Source organism: Scylla paramamosain, unplaced genomic scaffold (genome assembly GCF_035594125.1).
Source record: "Scylla paramamosain isolate STU-SP2022 unplaced genomic scaffold, ASM3559412v1 Contig6, whole genome shotgun sequence".
Lineage (NCBI taxonomy): Eukaryota > Metazoa > Arthropoda > Malacostraca > Decapoda > Portunidae > Scylla > Scylla paramamosain.
In genome coordinates, this window is record NW_026973671.1 from 965,946 (window position 1) to 992,500 (window position 26,555).

The 26,555-nt window shown below is 44.6% G+C and overlaps 1 protein-coding gene across 2 annotated transcripts in view; it reads left to right on the forward strand.

The window, feature by feature from the left end:
- The first annotated feature begins 13,393 nt into the window (after positions 1-13,393).
- The window catches only part of LOC135096698 (uncharacterized), a 14,798-nt gene continuing 1,636 nt past the window's right edge, over positions 13,394-26,555 (forward strand). Inside the window, exons 1-4 of one of the 2 annotated variants that reach the window (XM_063998437.1) lie at positions 13,394-15,793; positions 15,894-15,989; positions 16,068-16,151; positions 16,243-16,406. In XM_063998437.1, coding sequence (XP_063854507.1) covers positions 15,610-15,793; positions 15,894-15,989; positions 16,068-16,151; positions 16,243-16,406 — 528 coding nt within the window. In that variant the 5' untranslated portion in view covers positions 13,394-15,609. Of the gene's footprint in view, positions 15,794-15,893; positions 15,990-16,067; positions 16,152-16,242; positions 20,502-26,555 lie in introns of those variants that run through there. The other variant, XM_063998436.1, reaches the window with a different exon arrangement.

A 26,555-nucleotide genomic window follows, 5' to 3' on the forward strand; every position in this document is an offset into this window, starting at 1 on the left:
GGACTAGACTGCAAGTTCAACTCCACGTGAAGTGTAATGTTCGGAGCTGAATTTGGCTCGGCGGGGAAGGTAATCAAGAGAAGCGGGTAGGCAGGGTAGAGAGGCGGGAAGGCAGATAGGATAGGTAGGGTAGGCAGGGGCCGGTAGAGAGCAGCAGGAGTGAGAAGAGCAGGAAGGGCAAGGCAGGGCAGGGCAGTGGGAGGATCAGGAAGGCCGCAAGGAAGGCGGTATACTTTTGCTGGTATGTTTCTGAGGCGACGTGTCCTGCCTGGCCTCTCGAGACATTACCTCAAGGATTAACTGTATTGCTTCTTGCCCTGCACTGCGAGGCCGCCACTCAGCCGGTGTGTGTGTGTAGTGTGTGTGTGTGTGTGTGTGTGTGTGTGTGTGTGTGTGTGTGTGTGTGTGTGTGTCGCTGTCCAACAGTTGCATAAACCATGTTCGCCTTTGGTAACAATCTCATTCCTTGTAACGAGTTTGCGGAAATAAAAAAATAGACTATTCTTTTTCCAGTGATCTTAGGGAATGACTGCGGCACTCTACTCTACCAGGAAGCGAGACATTGATCAGTGGTGGGAATCAAACGCATTAACTCACTCATTACCACACAAGATTCCCAGATTCCTTGAAATCGTCCATCGTTGATCAGAATAAAGCAAATAGATGTTAAGATGTAGGGGCTATGTAACTTTTGATCATCTATATCACCTTGATTATGAAAAAAAGACACTTTTTTTTATATAAGATTGGCGTAAGACTATAAAGGAAAAGCCTACTGAGTGTCTTGTCCGGAAAGCAGAAAGGCTAAAAAGGATTGCTATAAAATTAATATTCTTTAATAGCATCTAGGAAAGAAACACTAAAAAATTGAAGAGAAGGAAAAAAATATATTTTAAGGCCAGTAACACAAAAAGTGACAAAAATGAAGAATGCAATGGCTCCATGAATCTACACGAAATAATTGCAAGAGGGAGGAAAAAGAAAAGTTTAGTCAATAAAAAAAGAGGTCTTAAGATCACACTTCACACAAACAACGAATCAAACAATAAAAAAAGAAATCTGAAGAGATCACACGAAAAAAAAAGAAAGAAAACGAAAATAAAAAAGGCGAGAAACAATAAAAGGAAGAAAGAAACACTAAGGAGGAGGAAGGACGAGGAAGGAAAGCGAAAGGACGCGTCAAGAATTCCACAAGAGACGCCAAGTGTCGTCTTCGCGCCCTCGTGTCTCTGACTCAGCGCCGCACATTCCCCACCGCTTGTCTCTTTTTCTCCACCTTCCTGCTACGAGCCTGCGCGGCGTGCGAGGGAGGCAAGGGAGAGTCACGTTGGGTAGAAATGAGTCACGCCGAGTAGAAGTATTCTGAATTGGTCTAATCACAACTACTTTTAACACTCTAATGGCTAGATTTGGGATTTCAAAGAGTGTTTTTGTGATTCTAATATTAGTTTCTGCATCATTAGGAAGAAAAACACTAACTATGATAGTTAATGTCACGATGAGTAATCATGTTTACGTTCATATTCTGATTCGGGTATAATCACAACTACTACTTAATACACTTCAGTAATAGATGTAAAAACCGCTTGCTTTCGTAAGTGTAATGATAGTTTAAGAAGGTTTCCGCATCATTGATAAGGAAAACACATTGCAGATCACCTCAATAGTCTTTGAAAAGATAGCACTGATGAAAGCACAGAGCGTCTCAGAATACGGACTTTTTTCTACCATGAGTCAGATCAGGAGTTAGTCACTGTACCTGAGGGTAAGTCACAGTGAATGTGTAGCTTGGTGAAGTACACAGGAAGCCCACCCAGCACACCACAGCCACTACATTCACACTAATGGTTCACGTACCACTCTCCCCCTCGCCCCTATCACCTACACAGCGTTCATACCTCCCTCCCTCCCTCCCTCTCTCCCTCCCTCTCTCCCGTCCCTACCTGACTGCCCACCCATGTAGAAAAAAGAAAGGATGGCTCTCTCTCTCTCTCTCTCTCTCTCTCTCTCTCTCTCTCTCTCTCTCTCTCTCTCTCTCTCTCTCTCTCTCTCTCTCTCTCTCTCTCTCACCCCGTCACTATTTCCCAGAAGAATAAAAAAGGAAAGTTATACAAAGGGTAATTTCAGAATTAAATGTAAAGTTTCTACACGGGACACAAATTTCACAATGGTGTTTTCTTTTTCTTTTTCTTTTTTTTTACATGGAGGAGGTTAGACAAGGCAATGAAAATTAGAGAAAGCCCACTAAATTGTCCTAGCCCCCTCAAAAAGAGTAAAAATAAGAAAACATTTATCAATCTATCAGTCAGTCAGTCTATGTATTTATCTATTTTATCTGTCTATCCACATGACCATCTATCTATCTATCTATCTCTATCTATTTATCTATATTTGTATGTATGTACCTTCTGTATATCAATCTACCTACCTACTCGCCAAGCTACCTAAGTATTTATCGATCTGCCTTGCGATCTACCTGTCAATCTACCTGTATACCAAATTGCATGATATGGACACGAACGAACGGAGATAAATATTACAGGATTAGTCACCGCGCGCAATACAAAAGAACATTTATATCCAAGCAATTATTTTACAAAGGAATATGTATAGCCAGACAATTAATTACCTTACTATTAGTGTCTTTACTGCCTTAATGTTAGTATCACAATGCTAACTCTATAAGAATGGTGTGTGTGTGTGTGTGTGTGTAGTCTGAGTATAGAGTTTTGTCTACCATACAGGGGGTGTTTTGGAAATGCAGGCCAATCAGATCTACTTTTCAAAGGCTACGTTTTTAGACACACACACACACACACACACACACACACACACACACACACACACACACACACACACACACACACACACACACACACACACACACACACACACACACACCAATAAAACACCTAGATTCACTTTAATTTTTCTATCACCACCCTTCCCTCCTTCCTTCCTCCATTCATTCCCTCTTTCCTCCGGACTTTCCTTCCCTAACTTCCCAGTATGCCCTTCCTTCCCTCCACCACCACTACCGGCGTCTCACCCCTCTAGTAACCTGTAACTGACACGTAAGAGAATATATAGTAGTACTTCTGCTTCAGCCTGAGTTTCCTTACCACCCTTACCACCTTTCACTCATAATCTTAGGACTCTCTGCTGACTACAGACTAACGCAGCGACTCTTTACTAACTGTTACTGCTAATTATATCTGAGTAACCCTTGGTAATTTTACAACACTAAATTGCTCCTTCCTGGTATTCAGTTCTTTGCTGTACGTATGCGCTATCTTCCACACACACACACACACACACACACACACACACACACACACACACACATCCACCATAATCACCAATACCAGTACAAAGTCACCTTAAGCGTAATAAATTTCATCGGTTATTCAGTGTAGAAGAACAGCTGCATTGAATATGCATGGCAGTGTCTTGTGAGGCGTGGGCGAGGCGAGGAGGAGGAGGCAGCTATTACAAGAAGTCAATAATGAAGAGCCTCGTGTTATGTGAAGCGTCCTGGAAATACTAATGCATGAAGATTTACGAGTCATTACCGAGAGTGGCGTGTGTGAGTGAGTGCAGCGCGCCTCGCAAAGGCAAAGACAGCAAGCAGGGAGGGATTCAAGAAAACCCAGCGTGTGGTACTGATACTTTACTGTCAATGAGATTTTTTTCGTGTCTTCAATGAGATTTTTATTCGTGTTTTCATCTTTTACTCTGCTTTCAAAAATCATAGTCCGTAAAGGTGAAAATAACGTAGCGTCGTTGTTTGGAATATAAGAATGCTTTTCCTCAGTTTGTCAGTCTTATCTCTCTCAATAAAATAAAGAAAATAAATAAGATCCAGTCACGTACCGCTGCCTTTCACCATCACACGTCTGTCATTAATAATAAGTAACCTCAACGTAATCTACTGCCCGCGTCTTCCCTTCTTCCTCTTGGCCACCTCTACCTACCATCCCGCCAAGATAAAATAAAGTACGCTAGGAACGCAGCGTAAGAACAAGTACAGGAGACAAAAAATTAACTACAGAACACAAAGGGACACAAAGGAAGGACATATTGAGGACACTAAGGAATGCAAGAAAACCTTCAGCCAAGATAAAGATGGAGGTACAAAAAGTGTGCTTCTCTACCACCAAACAAGGTTCTCGTAGCACTGCCTTTTCCCGTCACACGCCTGTCAGTGTCAATGAGTATCCTCTAAGTAGCCTAGTGCGCGGGTTTTCCTGTTGGTCACCCCTCAGCCGCCAGCCAGCCAAGACAAGGGTGCAGGTAAATAAATTATTCCTCTACCAGTGTCACGTATCACTCTGCCTTCTCCTGTCACACACCGGTCAGTGTAACCTTAAATAATCTGCCCGCGTCTTCCCTTTTTCCTCTTGGTGACCCTTCAGCCGCCAGATAGAGGTGGTAAATAAAGCGCTCCTCCCATACAGTCACGTAGCTCTCTGCCATTCCCCGCCACACTCCCGTCAGCGTTAATAAGTAACCTCAAGGAAATCTAACGCTTCCTCTTGACCACCCCTCAGCCTCCAGCCAGGACAAAGGTGGAGTTAAATAAAGTGTTCCTCTCTCTACCACCAAACAAAGTATTGAAGTAATGGTGAGGGGCGGAGGGCAGCAGCAGCCGCCGACCGCCCCGCCGCCACCCCGAGGGCCGAGTCCTTTCCTCGCAGCCTCAAAAATAACAAAATTGTTTCACCCTCGCTCAGCATGAAAGAGAAAGAAAATATTTCTACCATAAAACCTGATGGAGGGGAGCACTGCCTGTCTTCCTCCCCTGCAGCGAGAGAGAGAGAGAGAGAGAGAGAGAGAGAGAGAGAGAGAGAGAGAGAGAGAGAGAGAGAGAGAGAGAGAGAGAGAGAGAGAGAGAGAGAGAGATTCATCCTTTATTAATATATAGGTTTCAGTGGCCAGAATAAAACATCACTACACTACAAGATGAACGCTGAAGATTTAAGAAATTTGTTGAGTAAACACTAGCCACTATTGGATACTTTTTTACTCGTATCTTTTTTACTGCACGAAAAGAAACTGGCCAAAGGCAATGGAAAAAAAAAGGAGATAAAAAGTTCCTCTGGCTGCTGGTCCGAAAAGAGAGAGAGAGAGAGAGAGAGAGAGAGAGAGAGAGAGAGAGAGAGAGAGAGAGAGAGAGAGAGAGAGAGAGAGAGAGAGAGAGAGAGAGTCACTTTAGTTTCCAAGGAGTCTCTGATACTCTCCCTTTGAAAGAGTTCAAGTCTTGGCGACGTGGCAGGTCAAAGCAAGGCAAGCGGGGCACACTTTACTGCTGAAAGATATGAAGGAGTGAAGAGACTCGTCAACTTCTGCGTTACAAAGGTAGGCGGAATTAAGTTTGTATTCTGAAACGCTTTGCTCTCTCATCGTGATCATTTTCAAAGACTGCATAGAGATTTCCCGGATTCTCTCGAGTGTTCCTTTCTGTTAATAATATAGAAACGTTGATAATGTCACTAGAATCTTTGAAATACCCTTAAAAACTCGTAACTTCATCTACATCCTTTGGAAACTAGTTGGGGTGAAGCATAGAAGCGTTTTAGAATATGGTCCTTAGAGTGAGAATGAATAGAAAACTTTGTTCAGCAGAGCCATGAGATTTGGGAGTTTTTGGTGGAAGGTTTGTGGTCAACAAGTTCTGGGGGAGCAGTCAGTACTCATCAGTGTAAGGACTCAGGAGAGGAACAGAAGCAAGGCAAGGGCTGTGGAATACTGAAGAAAAGAGAAGACAATGAACTTTGTAACTTGTTTTATTTATTTTATTTATTTGTCTTAATTTTTTTTTTCTTTTTTTCTTTCTTTTTACACGAGGAGGATGCGTAAAGGAACAAAAAATCGAATAAACGCGCTCAGTTGCTGCTCCATAAAAGTTACAGGAGTTTCAGAGAAGTTTGCTAATCTGGTTCCCAAGATGTCTTGATTCTCTTCTGAAATAGTTCACGTCGTAGGAAGGAAAGAGAGAAAAAACAAACAAACAATTAAAGAGTTCCTGAGTTAGAGCGAGGGATAAAAGAGTGATGATAATGATGAGTTGTTTGAGCTCTTACATTAGTAGCATGAAGCTCTTGAAATAATTTACGTTGTAGAAAGCAGAAAAGACAAGTAACAAAGAAAGAGTTCCAGAGTTATTGAAAGGGATAAAAGACTGCATATAATGGTAAACTCTTGTATTAGTGGCATGAGAACATAAAACTTAGAACCTGCCATCATCACCTATAGAATCATCCACTGTTAACTGAAAGCTATATAATGTCTGTGCACTTATCACGTTCTTGCTGATTTTGTTGTCCTTGTCTACAACCATATATGTGAACTGTTTCCCATAAAAACCTTATTCGTATCTCTTTTGATGAATTATTTAATCCGTTTGAATACGCTTATCCATCACCAGCACTGTACACCTTTCCAGTAAATGCAGCTTATTGCGTTTTAACCTTCTTTGCGCGTACGCACACACACACACACACACACACACACACACACACACACACACACACACACACACTGGCTTGAGGCGAGGCAGTTGGCTTGCATATTTGATCACAAATACTTTCCTGCTCCTTTAAAAGAAAAAAGTGGTCTTTTCCTGGAGCCAAAAAGTCCTTCAGGGGGAAAATGTAGAGCGTGTCTTTGAACTCCAGTTAAATAACTTTTCCTTTCAAGAATAAAAAGAAGTAATAAACTCGTGAGCTTCTCTTCTCTTGCTCTCTTCCATGTTGGCTGAAAATGGAAATTACCACCGAAGTCTTTAGTATTTATGGCATTTCAATTAACTAGATACATTTTTTCCATCCGTGAAGGAAATTGTGCTATGATATTTTTCCATATTTCCTTTTTCCTTTTCTCCGCGAGGCGAGTCTGGGTCACGGACACATGTAACTCGGTGCAATACGTAGTGTACCCACCCTTGATGCTCAGCGGGGAAGCTCTTTCTTAGTCCACACCGGCGCTTTATGACCTCATTGCTGCGGCGCAATAACTCACCCAATGTCCTTATTACTGTAGTGTTGCATCAGCAGGTGCTACCACGTGTAGGCCTGGTGGCTTCTTGGAGGTTCCATTATTTTTTTTATGTTTTTCTTACGTTCTGTTTCATTTACAGACCTGAAAGTCATTCTACTCTCTGATAACGATGCGGGTAACTACAGAAAGTGACGAGTGAGTATGTTCATATGCATGGATTGAAAAATTAATCTGTCTGTAGTGAGAAGAATTAAAATTCCACCAAGGACTCTGTTAGCAGGATTCGGTTTAAAGTGTGTAAGAGGATTGTCAGCAGATCGCTCCATTAGAACCTGAATAGCTAATAAGAGACAAAGGGAATATTGTGAGTTTGTAAGTATGTGTTTGAGATTCCAACTTTGAGCCATGTGAACACTACGAGTAGAAAAGGATACTGGAGAAGGATACTGAATGTTGAAATCAAAGTTTGATCTTAGAAAGAAAGCATGATTTTGACCACTGATTGAAAGAAACCACAATTTTGATAGCTTACTGAAAAAAAAAATACACAATTTTTATCACTTATGAAAGAGGGAAAGTACAATTTTGGTGATACTGGTAGGAAGAAAGCTCAATTTTGACTACGGAATGTCAAGAAGAAAGCAAAGGAATGCAGGCAAAAGGGCACAATTTTGTCAGGTAAGAGAGAGATCTTTTATGGGTGAACATGTTGACAGGAAAGCTCAACTATTGAATACCAGAAAGGAAGCACAATTTCAGAACACAATATGGGGAACTGAAACAAACCCATAGCTTTTTCATTTAATGGATGAATGCCAGAGCCAGAATACGAAACTTGATTAAAAGGAGGTTTGATAACAGGCACAACTGAACTAACGTCAATATAAAGAGGCAAAAGGAAACCTAAAAATTATCCAAAACTGAACGACGACGATGGAATATTTTAGCGAGAAGCAATACAAATATGTAAAAAGGTGTACGTCTGTGTGTGTGTGTGTGAAGACGTAGGTTGGAAAAGGATGAAATAGGGAGGGACGGTAAGGGAAAGAACAAAAAAAGTATATATATATACGAGTATATATATATATATATATATATATATATATATATATATATATATATATATATATATATATATATATATATATATATATATATATATATATATATATATATATATATATATATATATATATATATATAGCGAGGAAGGTGGAGCGGGCGAGCAGGAAGAGGTAAAGGGAACGGAAAAGAAGAATGAATAGAAGAAAGAAGGAAAAAGGGTTTGAAAAGGATAGAGAGAGAGAGAGAGAGAGAGAGAGAGAGAGAGAGAGAGAGAGAGAGAGAGAGAGAGAGAGAGAGAGAGAGAGAAGAGGAAAGAGTGTATGGATAGTGGGAGAGAGGAAGAAAGAAGAAAAAAAGCATAGAGGAAGTAGAAGAGGGTAAGCTGGGCGAAGCAGAGAGGCAGGACACCGCACAGGCCGTCTTGTCCTTCTCTTTGATGGCTCGCCAGTGGCCGCCTCTCTGGGCTGTACTTGAGGCTCCAATTTGTGCAGGTGCGGGCCAGCAGACCGAGCAGGGGGGAGGAGGTGTGGGGGGGGGGCTGATATCCAGGTCTTTTGGGTCTGTGGTCTTTCAGCGCTGACGTCCGTGATGAATCAAAAAGTACGTGCGTGCCTCGTGAGTTGTGTGTGTGTGGTGATGCTTGGCTGGACTAGCGGGGCAGGGAAGGAGGGATGGATGGATTTCCTGCGTGTGTTTTTTTTTTTTTTATGTGGCAGTGATGATGGTCTGGGTGTGTCGAGAGTGTTCTTCAGCCAGGGGACTTTATAATATATCCTTCCCTCTCTCACTCATTCACCCGCTCATTCACACGCACAAACAAACAGGAGCATGCGTGGAAAAAGATAAAGATTCATGAGCCTACATATCTTTCTATTTGTATATCTGTGCATTTATCCTTGTTTCTGTGTTTCTACCTGTCTGTCTGTCAAGCTGTCTACCTACCTATCTATCTATCTATATCTATCTATCCATTTATTTCTATCTATCTATGTTTATATATATCTTTCATTGATGACTCTATCTTTCGTGTGTCCGTGCATGCTTTCACACACTGCCCGAGTAAAGCACGAGCGTGCACGCTAGGCAGCCTCCAGTTCACGCTGAGCGACACGAGGGAGGTCAGGGCGTGCACCTGGCCGGCAGTAGGGCGGGAGGCTGCCGCCCCTCCGCCTGCCTCCATTGATCGCTGCCGTTCAAGTAGTGGACCTTGGGCTGTGTGACCATCACTCCGCCGCCACCTGCACTCCCGCGCTCCTCGGGACTGCATTTTCTTTTTCAGGCCCATGTTCTTTCACCTCCATTTGCTCCACTTTCGTTCTTTTACACGAGTGAAAATTCTCAGGATAGCACCATTCCCTTGCGGGCGAACCACTGTAATTACGGCTAAGTAGAGTGTTTGGCCACGTTGATCAATACCAACAAGACCTCCATTCACCCCTTGACCCCGCGCCGCCACCGCCACCACCACCACCACTACCAGCCGACGCATCAAGGGCACGGATTCACGAACTCGAACAATCCCTCTCGTCGGCCGTGAGTCTCCGCGCCTTAAAGAGCACCTCTTACCCCAGATCGGCCGCCGCGCCTTCCCCTTGTTTATGTGAGTCCTGCGCACCCCACCGCTTGCTCCTGTCTAGGCCGCTTTATCACTTTTCCTCACAGACTGTGTCCCGATGCTCGATTGTTATGGATACACTCGCTATGCACACACTCGGTTTCTTTTTTGTCCCCTGGCCGGATTAGTTCATTTACTCGTCCTCCCAAATCTCTGGTCACATTAAGATTAGCCTCGACACCTGCACACTTGGGTCTAGTTGGGTTAGGATTGGTTGGGTTACGTAAACTTGAAGTAAAGTAGTCGTTTGTATATAATCAGAAACAAAGCGAAAGGAAGAAAGGAGGTACGGGGGACTACAGCATCTACAGAAGAAGAAAAAGAAGAAAAACAGTTGCAACAAACAACAAAAAAAGGAGGAGGAGGAGTAGGAGAAGGAGGAGGAGGAGGAGGAGGAGGAGGAGGAGGAGGAGGAGAAAGAAGAGGAAGAGGAGAAGGAGAGATGACAAAAACAACAATGATTTATATATGTTAGTCTTACGTAACATACTCTTACGTAAACTTACCTAACCTAACTTAACCTAACTGAAGCCCACCTAGCTTTGATTTACCTAACCTAACGTAACCTAACACTCTTACATTACTTTAACCTAATCTACCCAACCCAGCTTCGATTTATTTACTCTAACCTAACATACACTTACGTAACTTTAACCTAATCTATCCAACCTGCTTCAATTTACTTAATCTAACCTAACCTAACCTAAAGTAAAGCTGCAGTGGCTAACTTTCATACGATCCCAAAACTTCACAACACACACAAAAAAAAGGAACAACTTATTTTTTTCTCTCTCAGCGGATCTAAACAGCATCAGTTCATCTCTTCTAATCTAAGCTAACCTAACTTAACGGCTAACCCACATAAGATCCCAAACCTCACAACACAAATAAACTGAGTAACTCGATAATTTTTTTCTCCCAGTGGACCTAAACAGCATCAGCTCATCACTTTGTCCCTTGCCATTACTCTTACGTCCTGCTCCTCTCTCTCCATTAAGGTTCAGCTCAACTCCTCAGACGCTAATTCAATGATCCCTCTGTCCCTGCTTCCCGCGGTATGATCATAATGCCCGGCGGGAGCGCGTCACGTCAACTTCCTCACTGCACGGCAAAACTCTTCCGACTAATGGCATGGAAGCTGCGTTTGCATTAACCTGTCTCTTAGTCTCGCGTGTACTTCCTGTTTCTTGTACATAATTGCTGCTGTCACTCGATCATATAATGGTTCTTTTTTATTCTCTTTTCCTTATCAGTATTTACCGGGGTGAGGGAAAACACACATTACCACATACTGTTTGTCTTTTAGTCTCGCGTGAACTTCCTGTAACCTGGTCTATCTTACGACGGTTTGTGTTCTTCCTTAATAATATTTACCAGACTCGGAAAAAAAGTAAGAAAACAAAAGGCATTTAGTCTCGCATGTACCAACTACCTTCCTGCTTCTTGTACACAATTACTGCTACCAGATCATATCACGGTTTTTTTTTTTTCAGCAGCAATACTAGGGTGGGATACATTACACTGTTCTTCCATTTATCCATGTATCTTCTCTTGTTTCCCCCCATCACCGTGAGCCGCGCTGGAGTGGTGCAGTGAGCCGTGAACTTTAAGGCGAATGATGGACATAAAACTGGGCGCATTCACGGTATCTGTCTGTGCTGGCAGGAGAGGAGGCCTGGAGGTCCCTGGACATCCTTATGGCCATCACGTTATCCCAGTACGCGGCTCCTGCCCTCCTTCCCTTGTTCCCAGCGGGTGGTTTTTGCTGTAAATGTCATTCACGTGTAGCACTCAAGGGGCTGACCTCCACTAACCAGAGCAGGTCGTGTGTGTGCGTGTGTGTGTGTGTGTTTGTGTGTGTGTGTGTGTGTGTGTGTGTGTGTGTGTGTGTGTGTGTGTGCTTATCAATTCACTGTAAAATCGCAAGATAGCAAATACGTTTGAAATAGTACATGATAAAAAAATAAATAAATCTATATTTTGCCACGAGAACCACCAGCGTTACATAGACCGACAGAAACTAATGATGCACGGTAAACACACTCGAGCATCAAAGCACCAAGCGTAACGAGAAGCATGAGGCAGCATCTCCACGTGTCTGGATGAAGGCGTCAGTCCCCCACACTCCGTCAAAATACAGTTATGCAAGAGAAAGAATAGAGAGAATACTCCCAGACGGACCGAGCCTTTCATCCAGTCCTGCCGCGATGTCGTGCTTAAGGAAACATATAAGGAACATATTCTGAAACACCTCGGTGCCGCATCTCCACTACATTGCAAAGGCTCTAGTAGAAGACATGTGGATTTTAATGGTGTTTTTATGGCTCTAGTGACAGAATAACAAGATTTCTGCATTTTGACAGAAGATAGACACTTGACAACCTAATCATCTCAGTAGCATTTGAAAATAGTCGTGGTGAGCAAGCAAAGCGTTTCTGAATACTGGCCTAATACCCAGCAAGTGATTCCCTGGGTTATAATACTCCATCCAGCGCGGCTCACTGAACGCATCACCGCCACCGATAAATAATTACAGTCCACAGCAGGGTCGCGGCGGCAACGACTTTCCCTCCCCTTCCATCACATCGGAAAAACATAAAATGGAATTGGATTTCTTTCAGTGCTTTTTTTCCCTATTCTCTTATCATGGCTCAGGGAACAGTCCTGTGTTGTCTGCGAGCACGAGCCACAAACAGGGACATGGAGCGGGTGTTCGTCAGGGCCCAGCGACGCACCGCCACACTGTCCCTTCTTTACTACGCCATCCAACCGCAAAAAAAAACCTGAACCAACACGGCAAGGGGCGAGGCAAGAGCGACCCACGGCCTTCTCCTCATCCTCCTCCTGCATTTATGAATAGTTGAATTTTGCAGTAGGAAATACCCTGAGCTGGCGACACACAACAGAAACACAGCTCTTCGGGGGATGCAAGATTCAATACCACCCAGCTGCTCTCAACATTTTCCCTTCCCAGGTTCTACTACCATTACTATTTCCCGCCATTGAGGAGCAGTTTGGCCCGAGCCGCCAAGCCTGAGCGTGTTTACGAGGCTGGCCGCAGGAAACCCAACCCGCGACCCGCCACTGCAAAGGCTTCCTGACGTGTTATGGGTGTGAATGTATTAACCTTGCCCCGATAAACACACACGCCTACACACACACACAAACACCTAGACACACATGTACGCGTGGGTTGATATTCATACACACACACACACACACACACACACACACACACACACACACACACACACACACGCACGCACACACAAGTAGTTGGGAAATTGCCATGGGGGTCGCCCCCCTAAAAAGGCTTGCCACTGAGGTCCCCATTGCATGGGGACCTCAGTGGCAAGCCTTTTTAGGGGGGCTCGACCCCCATGGCAATTACCCGGAGTGGCAATCCATTTCAGGATGGAGACCCTGACTGTAAATAGAGTGTTGGGGGATGGGAGAGGGAGGGAGGGGGGGGAGGGGGGGGGAGGGGGAGGGGGGGGGAGGGGGATCCCACCCCCACCCCAGGAGCGACTCTGATGGCATGCCATATTGTGAGTGTGGGGTTGATCAAGTTGCAATGGGGAAACCTGACAGCAATTTTCCGTAGACTTCAGTGGCAGTCCATGACAGGATGGAGACCCAGGCTTGGGAAAGGGAGGATGGCGATTCACGACGGCAACACCAAGGGGTTGGGGGGGGAGGGAGGGGGGAGGGACGGTGACGGCGACACTGACGGAGAGGTGGGGGGGGCGTGCGTCCTTATCCTTCGGCGACGATGGAATGACTAAATGAATCAATGATGGTGGGTGGAAAATAATTGAGTGAAAGGAGGGGGGAGGGTGTGGACTGGCGGCCAGACGTGGAAGTCGCCACACACACGCGTGGCTAGGGGACTGTGACGGCAATGCCGTGTAGGTCGCCCTTTCACGTCCCCCCCCACCCCCAACCCACCCACCCAGGGGCGACTCTGACGGCAAGCCATATTGCGATGTTGATCCTGATAGCAATTTTCCATAGATCCATGCTTGGGAAGGGGGGGGTGATTCACGACGGCAAACACCAAGGGGGGGGAGGGAGGGGGGAGGGACGGTGACGGCGACACTGACGGAGAGGTGAGGGGGCGTGCGTCCTTATGCTTCGGCGACGATGGAATGACTAATGAATCAATGATGGTGGGCGGAAAATAATTGAGTGAAAAGGGGGTGGAGGGGGGGAGGAGAGGTGATGGGGGGGCTGGCGGGCAGACGTGGCAGCCGCCCGCCACACACGCGTGATTAGGGGGACTCTGACGGCGCCTGCCATAGAAGTCGCCCTTTCCCTTTCATTCACGGAATCCTGGAGGGTGGGATGACCGAGTGTTGCCATCACGCGTTCCCTCCGACATCTCAATACATCCCCTATGGTCAAGGTCGTCGCGACTGCCGCACGAGATCCCGTTACCTGTCCATCCTTTTTACCTGGAGAAAGCGTCTGTGACGGCCAGGGCGGAGCGGCGGCCTCTTCCACTTTCACCGACCACCAGCGGCATGGCTGACGTAATACTTATGTCGGATGGCGGTCTTATTACTATCATTATTATTATTATTATTATTATTATTATTATTATTATTATTACTATTATTATTATTATTATAGCCGACACGTGCTCCCTCCGATATCTCAGTACATTCCCCTATGGTCAAGGTCGTCGCGACTATCCACGCCGTACCGCCATAATCTCCAGTCTGCCGACGTATATATGTCATGAAAAGGTAAAGTTTAAAGTCAGTCTGTTAGTTGACAGGGTTTAAAAAACATGTCATTGAGAGATAGTGACGATATATACGTATACCTATCTTCTCTTGCAGGTGGTAGGTCATTTCCCAACAACACAACAACAGAATTTGAAAACAGAATCTTACCCATTCATTTAGACACCGGCAGGGATTATGAAGTCGGCCTGTGTAATATTTTATTCCCTAAATATTTCTACTGCATTGCGGAAGGGGATCCAAATTCCAGTATATCGTTCTATGGTCGGGTTAAGCAGTCAGACTTTGATATGTATGAATATAATATGTATACCTATCTACCGGAAAGGAATATCATCTCCAATTTTACCGATAAGAACATACCGGCCATAACTAAGGCAATTAATGGACAGATAGTGAGAGAACTTCAAGCAATCTTGAATGACTCCTTTAAGATCTATTTCCCTTACTCGGATATCATTTATTATGACCGCGACTTGGAGCGGGTCGTTGTGAATAACGCGATTGTCCCTCCTAATGACGATCGTATTTACAGTGATATAAGTATAAAATTTGCATCGCATATAGCTCACATTCTGGGTTTCAATCCAAATTTTCGCTACACCGTCTACTTTCAAAGATCTGGCGACGGCATTTCATCTTCCGACGCCAGCGAAGCTTCCTCCTCATCACCCATAAAATTATTCGCTCAATACGTACCGCGAGCTGATGCAGGGACGGATTATATGTACGTTTATACCGACATCATTTCCCCCTCGCGATTTGGCAACCAACTAGTTAATATATTAGACGTCATACCACTCCCCGGCGACAGCACCAGTAAAGGTGCGAATTCAATTACGTATAAACCACTTTCTGCATCAACTATAGAGAGTGTGGCCATCAAAATTGCTAATCAAAGAGGCAAACCTATTCAGTTTGAAGATGGGGAAAACAGTGTTACTTGCGTGTTACATATAAGACCACGTTAACTTTGCGTCTCGGACGTAAAATTTTGAAGAGAATCGATCAAGGTGGGATAATGGGTGGAGTGGAGGATAATGAAACAGGCAGGTGTTGCCTACTTCCGAGTCAAGGCACGCGCCTCGCGACCATCTGCGCGGGAAGCTTCAGTGTTTCCCCGCGCGGCATGGCGGCCGGGACAAAGTGTTGACAATGTTATAGAAAAAAAAAGAAAAGAAAATGGGTGTTCACTGTGGAACAGCAGAGGCGCGGATTTTATGTGAAGTGTGTGGGAGATGGCGCACTAATCCATCCTGCCCCTCATGTGTGGAAGACCAGTGTGATTTATGCGAGCGGTGTGGACTTCTGTTTCCACATCCACCGCCAGAACACACCTGCGAAGTTGGCAATCCTGCTTCTTCTGGTAAGCATTATTACTTATTTTGGCGGGAATGTATAATAATAAAGATGAAATGACTGTCAATCTTTACAAGTTTGAGCTCTGAGCACATCTTCCTGTACAGGCTCACACTCGATTGAGGTTGAGCAGAACGCCGGCGTAGAAGGCCCACGTCGGCGGACGTCACAAGGCGACATCCCACGCGGAGGCGGGGGAAGAGGTGAGAAAAAAAAAATACTACAAATAATAAAGCAATAAATACGGTGCCACCGCCACTACTAATATTCTTTTTTTTAAGACTCGCCACGGCCGGGACCGAGTGGATTATCGGGGAACGTATTCAATTCTTCCGAGACTTCAAGTCCTTCACTACCTACACAAGGTAAATATCAATTCAATAATAATAATAATAATAATAATAATAATAATAATAATAATAAACTGTCGCTGCTACTTCTATTTTTTCTTCCCAGACACGCCACAAGCGGAGGCGGACCACGATGAGCGCAGCATGGCAGGAGAGTCGGCGGATGCAGACCTTGACGAGCGCGGGATGCCGGAAGAGCCGCGGTTAATTGACTCGAGGGAAAATTTTATGAGGAGCTTCACCAGACATCAATATGACATACCTGATCATGTAAGCAGAGATCCACTCGGTCTACTTACCGAATACAGGGAGTTCTTTATACGGGAAATTAGATCATATTTCACGTCACACGGCTCGCCATTCCCCCCCACCCTGAAAATATTTTCACACATTTCTCTGTTACTAGTGAAATTCTCTACCTTAGGCGAGGATGAACATCGAGTCATTCATATTGCTTTTAGAGCACGACTGATCACCTATCAAGATGTGCCTGACCTTGTTGATTTATGGATCCATCAGCTGAACAGTCGGCTGGAAAGCCTTACCAGCGAGACTGAAGGATCTGGTTTTATCATTTCAAGAGTACAGAATTTTTTCATCAACTATTGCTTGCATGTCGCATGTAGTGGCATAGGAGATTATGTTGCTTATCCTAGAGGCGTGCGAGGAGGGAATGAAATTTTCAATCCTGATGGCCGACATTCATCCTGTGTTATTCAGTGTTTGGCGGCTTTCAGACTTCATGCTCGAGGTGTACCTTGGAAAAGAATTCCAAAAATATTACGGAGACGGCATGGCGGAGAGAAATACGTCACGCGCGGAAAAGTAGGCAGTCCAGTGACTTGGGAGAACTTGAGTCAGTTAGAAAGGTTAAATTGTCTGTCTCTGGACGTTTATACACTGACAAAAAGCGGTGAGATATACTATTTAACATTATCAAGAAAAGGCTCGCGGAAGTATAAAACTGTAGTCTCACTCCTTTTACTAGGTGGAAAACATATGACGCTCATTAAAGACGTGGAGAAGCTGCACCGGAAATTGACGAGAAGCAGTCCCACCCCAGAGGGTCATCAGTTTTGCAAAGTATGTTTCAGCTCAGTTCCCAAGTCTGTCAGTTTGAGCGATCACGAGTGTCACTGCGACTTCACTCAAACTCTTCTCTTTCCAGGTGACGGTGAAAAAGTAAAATTTAAAAATTTTGCCTACACCTATCAGCCTGCATACTTAGCATTTTTTGATTTTGAAACTATGATAAAACCTAAGGAGAATAGGAGTGTGATAGCTGAACATGACCCAATTGGATACTCGTATCTCATCATCAATAGGCATGGAGATGTCGTGGAAAAGAGAAGTTATTTCGGTGAAGATCCCGTGAATAATTTCATTGATAGCCTATCCAATGCTTGGGGAATCATCAAGGAAAGTGTAGTTAGCTATCCAATTAGCATGTCTGCGGAGGATGAAGCCCACTTCAAACGTCAGCGTCACTGCGAGCTCTGCCATCAACCCTTTAATGTGAAAACCCCACCTCATAAACATCACGACCACTCATTACCACAAAATAATTACAAGGGGGCTTTGTGCGCGCGATGCAACCTCCAGTGTCGTGACATGAGGAAATATCTCATCACTCTGGCACATAATATGAGCTTTGACGTCTCCTTAATCATAAAAGACCTTCACTTGCCAGAGTCGCACGTGGACATCCTTGCCAAGTCAGAATCGCATTTATTGAAAGTAAGGATTAAGGAATTGCAGTTTCAGGACACGCTTTCCATTATGAATGCTGGCCTCGGTCATCTCGCTCAGAGTCACGTGCAGGCGGGCTATAGCACGCGTTACGCCCAGGAAATGGTGAATTACCTCCCCGAGGATGTAAGGCGTGTAATTTGCACTCAAAAACAGTTTCTTTGTTATGAGTACATCACCGACCTTGGCCGCTTAGAAGATCGACAATTGCCACCTCGTGAGGCATTTTATGACACGCTCAAGGGGAAGGCTCTGCCACCTGGAGAATATGAACACGCTCAAAGCGTGTGGAGTATGACATCCTGCCGCACTTTAGGCGATTACATAAGACTGTATTGTGAGATTGATGTGGGATTATTAGCCGACACATATCTCAAATATAGATCATACCTGCATGAATTTTATGGGCTGGACGTGTCACATTACGTGTCACTGTCTTCTTATGCTTATGACGCTTTTTTAAAGTCGACAGGCGTTCAACTTGATCCACCTTACGACCCTAACATGTATCACCTGATCAAAAGAAATGTACGAGGAGGCTTTGTAACTTGCGTCAGGCCACACCTGCAGTCAAACCACGAACCCGACGGTGGACCCGGCACCTATGTGTTCTATCTGGACTATAATTCATTATATGCAAGCGTTATGTGTTCCCCCCTGCCTATGGGTGACATCAAAAAGCTTTCTCAGTCAGAGATGGATGATTTTTTTGAAGTTGGCATCCAGAATCATGCGACAGATGGCGACGTCGGTTACTGGCTGCATTTAGACAGCTGTGACGTTTCCCCCGACGTAGCTCGGATCACGGACGAGTTCCCTCTGTGCCTCGCACACATGACTATTACAGAAGATGACATCTCACCGTACAGTAAAAGACTGTTAGAAGCTGAGGGTCGTAAGCTGGGGAGGAAAAATCGTAAACTCGTGGCCAGTCATAAGGGACTGAAAGATCATCTCATCAGTCTGGAATTGCTGCAACTTTTACTCTCACTTGGACTGGAAATACAATGTGTTCATGCTATATATAGGTTCAGACAGGCTCCATACCTGAAACCTTTCATAGAAAGGAACGTCGCTCAGCGTAAAAATGAGACGTGCGCCATTAAAAATCGCATTTGCAAACTGATGTCAAACGCAGTTTATGGTAGATCCATGTTATCTGAAGTGAAGTATGGCCTCCAGCAGAAATTAGTGACAAAAAGAAAGTCTTTCCTGAAGTATGCAAGAAATCCATCCTTTAAAAGGGTCCACCAATTAGGCGAGGACCGAGTCATATGTGTCAACAGTAAGAACACGATTAAAATCAGGCAGCCAAATTACTTGGGATACCATATTTTAGAAGTGGCAAAGAAGTACATGTACAACTTTTGGTATCGTGTCATCAAAGCTAATTATGGGGAGAGAGCTAAATTAGCTTATGAAGATACTGACAGTTTCATTTTCAGTCTGCACATACCTACAAACTTAAATGATGAACTGAAACATGGACCCATGGCAAATTTTCTCGACACCAGTAACTTTGCTTCAGATCACCCGTGTTTTAATGGGGAGCGGAAGGGTCAACTAGGCTTGTTGAAATCTGAAACCGGATCCACGCTCATCAAAGAGGCGATTATATTAAAGCCAAAGATGTATTCGCTGCTGTTGGAAGATGACAAGCAAGTATCTCGAGGTAAAGGCATTCCAACTCACCTTCAGCAAAATATATTGCATCAGCAGTATAGGGAAACACTTAATAATGTCGCATGTGGGATGGTGGATTGCTATAATATCAGGAATGTGAAAGGACAAATTTGTACCACTCGTATGCGAAAGCGAACGTTGTCACATTTTGACGACAAGCGCTTTCACGTCGATGGCTATACCTCAAGGGCGTATTATCACCCCGACAATGATCCGCGGGAAAGAGATGTGGAGAATGAGATGGAAGAGGAGGTGGCGGTGGATGTGGGGGAGGTGGAGGTGGATGAGGAAGAGGAGGAGGAGGAGGAGGAGGAGGAGGAGGAGGAGGAAGAGGGGGAGGAAGAGGGGGAGGATGGGGTAATGAGTGGTCTGTGGCGTGATCGGGAGAGACTTTCCGCGGCATTATTCACATCATGATTAAGGGGTAGAGAAAGAGAGGACGCAGCTGCTAGCAGACACCCTTCATGTAATGTAAAAAAACATTTGCTCTGACCACGTAGGCTAAGGAAGAGGGGGAGGTGGAGGATGGGTTGTGTCGTGATCGGGAGTGGCCTTCCATGACATTATTCACGTCATAATTAAGGGGTGGAGAGAGACCGCGGCCGCCAGCAGCTGCCATTCATGTAATGTAAGAACATTTGTTTTGAGTATGGAGTTAAGGAGAGGAATGAGGAGATTGTTCATGTACTGTAAGGACATTTGTACTGCCCACGTGGGGATAAGGAGGATGAGGAGGAGGAGGTAATGTAAGAACATTTGTACTTAGGTTAAGGAGAGGGGGGAGAAGGGGGGAGGTTGAGGAAGAGGTGTGGGTCGGGGGAGATCCACGTCATAATTAGAAGGCAGGGATGAGGATGCAGCTGGGAGGTTAGTTATGCTGTTACCTACATGACCATGTAAATAAAGGTTAAGTAATAAATACTGTAAACATATCGTAGCGTCTTTTAGTAACCCTCTGAACTTAACATGGACAAGACATTTAGCGAAGAGATGCTGAATCTCTTCAGATATCCTGCACGCATAATTATTGCAGGTTATACAAATTCCGGCAAAACACACCTCTGCAATAAAATTATAGAGAAATATCAGCATGGATTTAACAGAATTATCATTTGTGGCGTCTCATCGCATTCGCTGCAGCAGAATTCCCCTTTTCAAGATAAGGTCGAAGTGCATGAGAAAATTATTGATCCCGTGATGGATGATAACAGTCCATACGCCGACCCGCAAACGCACACACTCCTGATATTAGATGACAATTTCCTCACGGCTGGCAATTCTCAAACGATAGCAGAGGCTTTCACCAAAGGGAGACATAAAAATTTGTCAGTTATAATGATAGCACAGAATGTCTTTTTCCCCGGAAAGTATGCTAGAACGATAACTTTAAATGCCTCACATTACATTCTTATGAAAAACAGAGATATATATCAAATTGAATGTCTGGGCAGGCAACTTTATGGAAGGGAGCGCGCCAAACACTTTGTGGAAATTTATAAAAATGTCGTGCTTAGACGAGATCACGGTTATTTGTTGTGTGATTTATCCCCGAACGCACCCGAAGAAATTCAACTGCGCACGAATATTGTGGATGAGTCACCCTGTGAGAAAGTCTATCTGCTATGAACGCCGTTTTGGACGAACTTTACCGGGATATGACGAATCCTGCGGCTTTAGGAGGTGTGCAAGCACTCTACAGAGAGGGGAAGAAAAGGGATAAGAATCTAACACTCCGCGATGTGAGGGCATTTCTGCAGGGCAACCGCACTTATACGCTTCACAAGCCGACACTGAAACGTTTTCCGCGACGAAAAATTCTCGCTCCTAAACCGTCCGTCATTTTAACTTGCGATTTGGCTGATTTTGCGAGGCTGCACAGACACAATGGCGGCGTCCGATACATCATGTTTTGCCTGGACGTTTTCAGCAGATACTTGAAAGTGGCAACGCTGACAAGTAAATCCGGACACAGTAGCCTGCAAGCGCTGAAAAAAGTTCTAGAGTCGGGGAGTTTTACAGGCGTGTCGCGTCTTTTTACCGATCAGGGATCCGAATTTTATAATCAAGCAGTGAAAAAATATCTAACTTTGAAAGGTATTACCTTGTATTCCAATTACTCGCGTGAAACAAAGGCGAGTTTGGCAGAAAGGGTCATCCGAACCATAAAGACAAAAATATATAAATATCTCACGCAGAACAACACACTGACGTATATTAACGTCTTGCCCACCCTAATAAATACGTACAATCACACCCCACACCGCGGTTTGGGCGGCAACCAAACGCCGGCTCAGGTTCACCACCTCCGCGAGCTGTCACAAGTCAGGAAGCAATTTAAACGAATGTATTTAAATCGGCCAAGGGGAAAGAAAGTTGTCAGTCATAAATTAGACGTGGGAGACATTGTACGCTTGCAACGTGCTTCCCGAACGCAATTTAAATTCAATAAGGGTTATACCGTCAACAATACCGAGGAGCTTTTTAAGATAAGTCGTGTGGATTACTCACATAAAATCCCTATTTATTTCATAAGGGATTTGGCGGGGGAGGACGTGACCGGCGCTTTCTACAGGGAAGAATTAATCAAGTCCTCTCTTCCCTCACATTACCAGGTCGATATATTACGATCGAAGGTCGAGCGAGGTAAGAGAAAGTACTTCGTCCACTGGCGTGGGTACCCAGATAAATTTGACAGCTGGATAGATGCGGACGACTTAGTATAAGATATGGATGAGGAAAAACCATTGATATTGAAGTACAAGGATTTGGTTTTTCTCCTCTCGCACGTCACCCCTAAATTGCGGAAGCAGGTCTTGCAAAGTTTGAATAAGCGCGAAGTCAATTGCATCTCGGAAATATTCGCCAACTTTTTGAAGAGACGCCTGACGGACGACGATACCATCATTAACCGCCTGAAAAAATTCAAGAGTGATATTCGCACTGTAGCCTTGAAGAAGACGCCCGTGTACAAGAAGAAAGCGATTCTAATCTCCAAACGAGGTGGTAACATATTGGCCGCGTTACTCCCGATAGCCGTGTCGGCAATAACAAGTTTACTACAGAGATGAAAGAATATTGTTTAGTTCCCGTCTCAGTTGCCGAGAGGTGTAAGTTTAAACCGACCGACAGCACAACTCAGCACCGATTCACGTCAAAACAAGTCAAGAAAAAAAAAAAAACTTCACTTCCGCTACCGGCCGCCGCCCTCCCCGACGCCGCCAGCGTGACGCCACCACCACGCGCACCTGTCAATCCACCCTTGGATGATTTGATTCGAGTTGCCGTTCCTCCTTCCTTTAGAGAATATGGTTTATCTCTCTTGAAATTATTGGAGGGTAAACCTGGGATTTCATGGGATGAGCGCGGTAACTTACTTCCACCATTTTCTGGCATAAGCGTGTTTGATCTCATACGAGTACTCGGTCACGAAAAGGGGGCCGCGAAAAGACTTTCACCCGATAAGCGTCCATTATTATCACTGCTACTTCGCATGGCGCAACTCCCCGCGGATGCCATCAGAAATACGACTCAACGAAGTAAACTGATAGGTGGCGGGGTCGGTGACATCTGGGAAGCATATTAAATGAGAAAGCTCCCCATCTTACTCTGTAAACGAGTAAGTACATCAATAATACATGAGAGCACGTGTTAGGCGCGTCAGGGGTGCAGGCCCACGGATGGATAATTGATGAGGGTTATGGTCAAAAAAAGGTTCACCCCCCCCCTAACCCACATCCCCTAATAAATAATACGTTCCCCGCCCTCCATCCCTTCCCACCAACAAAGGAAAAAAAAATAACACCTGCGTCAATTTGAATGAATAAATTCTACTACGCAGAAGGTGTAATATCGACCAATACGTGTGAATAAAGGTCTGCGATGACACATTTCCCCCTCACTCCCCTCACAGAGGGTTCAACGTGTGGATCAGCCCTCCAATTACTCGTCAAGATGAAGGTGGTCGAGGGCAAGCTGACCGATGGCATCTTCCGCGACCGCCGCTGTTATATCATTTATTCAGTAAATGCCGTCTCCACCGAACCGAGTGGGATTGCGCGGGATCTCAAAACGATTTACCCATACGAGAATACACATGCAGCTAGAAAGAGACTCTACTCGCTTCATCGGGCCACGGCAGACACGAGAGATGACCCAGGACGTATCATTATCCACGCGCCTCCCACAGGAAGCGTAAATCTCCCTCACCTGGTGGCCTGCGTGACTCAGTATGGTTGGGGCGAGGCCGTCGAGGGAAACGAGAAGGCGCGACAGGCAATCGCGACGTCGAAGGATTTGCCTTACGTGGAAGGACTCAAGATGGATACAAGCGTGAATCGACGTCAACACTTCCAGAATTGCCTGAAAAAGATTGCCCTGCTAGCCATGGCGAACGCTGAAGTAGAGCAAATTATTATCCCGGAAGGACTGGGATGTAGAGGTCGCTGCCAGGATGAGTGGAAGAATAATTACCTGCCTATGGTGGAAGGGCTGGCGCAGCGACTTCAACCTTTTGGAGTTGAAACTATTCTGGTGAGGAAGTCTGAATAACTATATCATGTAAATTTTAAAATAAAGTTGATGTGTGTTTGACAAATCGAGTATAAATGTATTCCTTAATTGGGGTGACCGTTATTATTTATTTTGATCATGGCGGGAGCAGCATATCAGACAGAAATAAATAGCCGGTGATTATGCTCGACGTCTTATTCATGACGTGACAACCATCATGACGAGAGCGTTCACACCTCCCACTCGAGCGGAATACGACTTGCTTTTTACGCAAAGCAAAGGTGGAGGCTTAGACGACATTCGGGTTTTTATTCCACCCCATTCAAGAAGAGGTGGCGGTCTATTTTCCGTTTTGAGTGGCTTTGCTAAAAGAGCAATTCCCTTTCTCATGCGCACTGTAGCACCCGAAGCGCTCCAAATGGGAAAAGGTTTATTAACAGATGTTTTAGAAGGGAAGCGACTTCGCGAATCATTAAGAAATAGAGGTGTTGCAGCCGTGAAGGGTGTGGGGGAAAGGATAGTTCGAGGCGGACGAGTAATGAAAAAGAGGAAAGTTGGAGTCGGAAAAAAAAAAAAAAAGAGAAAACCACCAACCAGGCAACTGAAAAGAAAGACTTGCTATAAAGCAGATATCTTCAATATTTAGCTTAGTCGCAAAGATGACTCATTACGGTCCGGATGTGCAGGGTGGAGCGACCTCCACCCCCCTGAGCAATTATCTGACGGCCGTGAGTGAGAACTTTCCGCGGGTGAATCGCTTGCATACCATCGAATCGTCAGTCGCTGCGAGGGGAAAGTTGGACGTATTACCCGTTAATTTAGATGCAAATGCTAATAATCATGCGGGGATCAACGATCCTTACATTGAATTTAGACTGCCTGGTATTCCAGGGCAATTTTTGGATCTATCAACGCTGTCTCTAGAATTGCGAGTTAGCGCGACGAAGGCAGACGGCGCGCCACTAGACGATGGCGATCACGTCGTTTTTAGTAATGGTTTGAATAATACGATGTTTAAGTCATGCGCTTGTTATTTTAACGAACAGCTTGTGGAGTCATCCTCTTTGTTCAACTATCACGCCTTCATTAAAATGATTACAACAATCCCTCAGGATAAAATTGACTCTATCGGTCGCGTCGCCTTCTACCATCGTGATTATGATGGATCAAAAGGCATAATCAATAAATTTGATGAAGACTATTTCACGGGAGGGAATAAAGACGAGAAACAAATGATGAAAGATTGTAAAACGCACGGCATTTCGATGACTGCGCCTTTGTTTTCGGATATATCAAGTCTGGACGCTTATCTGCTTGACTCTGTTGATGTGAGAATTCGATTAGAATTGGCTAACAAAACATGGATTCTTAATTCACACCAAGATGCCAGCAGTTTCAAATTTAAGCTCGAGATGGCTAAGTTATGGGTTGACCGCGTCACGCCACATCCGCCCGCCTTAGAATCGTTAAATAACTCCTTGACTCGAAATCCAATGCAATACACTTTTAATAGAACGCTCAATAAAACGTATGTGTTAGCCGCCAATCAAACGTCTTTGATTGCCGAATTACCTTTCGCGCAAATCATACCTCAAAATTTGACCATGGCAATAGTTGATATGGACAGCTTACAAGGCGTAATTGATAAGAATGGTTTATATTTTCAACACGCCGATCTGTCACATGTACATATCACCGTGAACGGGGCGACCATTTATAACGTTCGCAGCTCTTTCCCGCATCACGCGTCAAAATTGTTTTACACGACCCTTGAGTCACTAGGATTGGACACGCGTAATTCCCTAACATTTGATGCATTCAATAAAGGTCGGACAGTATGTTTCTTTAACTTTGTGACGGAGGACGTGCACAATGCCATCCCTCTGGATAAATCAGGAAATCTAAGAATTAATCTGTCGTTTGCCAAGGGACGTAATCACAACCGCGTCATAATGTTTTTCGCCGACACTACTGGCGTCATAGAAATTGATCATTATCGTCACGTTCGCTGCATTGTCCGCGCATAAGCCGTCATGAATGCACGTGAAATACAGGCCGGTCTAGCAGGCATCTTGGGCGATCGAGTTTATTTTTTAGGCTGTCACGATCATCGCCATGTGACAGATCTGATAAATCTTGCCAGAAAACAGGTGAAGCCATGCGTTTTCATTCTAAATACATTGAGTGACTCAAAGACCATGGGCCACTGGATTACTGTTTATCTTAATTTTCAAAGTCAGACCATAGGCTATTACGATAGCTATAACTTGCATCCCAAATACAATTCCGCTGTCTTACATCATTTTATGCAAACTTGTCCACATATGAAAATTAGCACATTAAATTATCGACTTCAGGGGTTGAATTCCCTCGTGTGTGGCATTTATTGCATGTTCTTTTGCCTTCTACTGAGTTGGCATACATTAAAACGTGCAATGTGCATTATTCACGCCACCTTCAAAAAGCATCAATATCTAT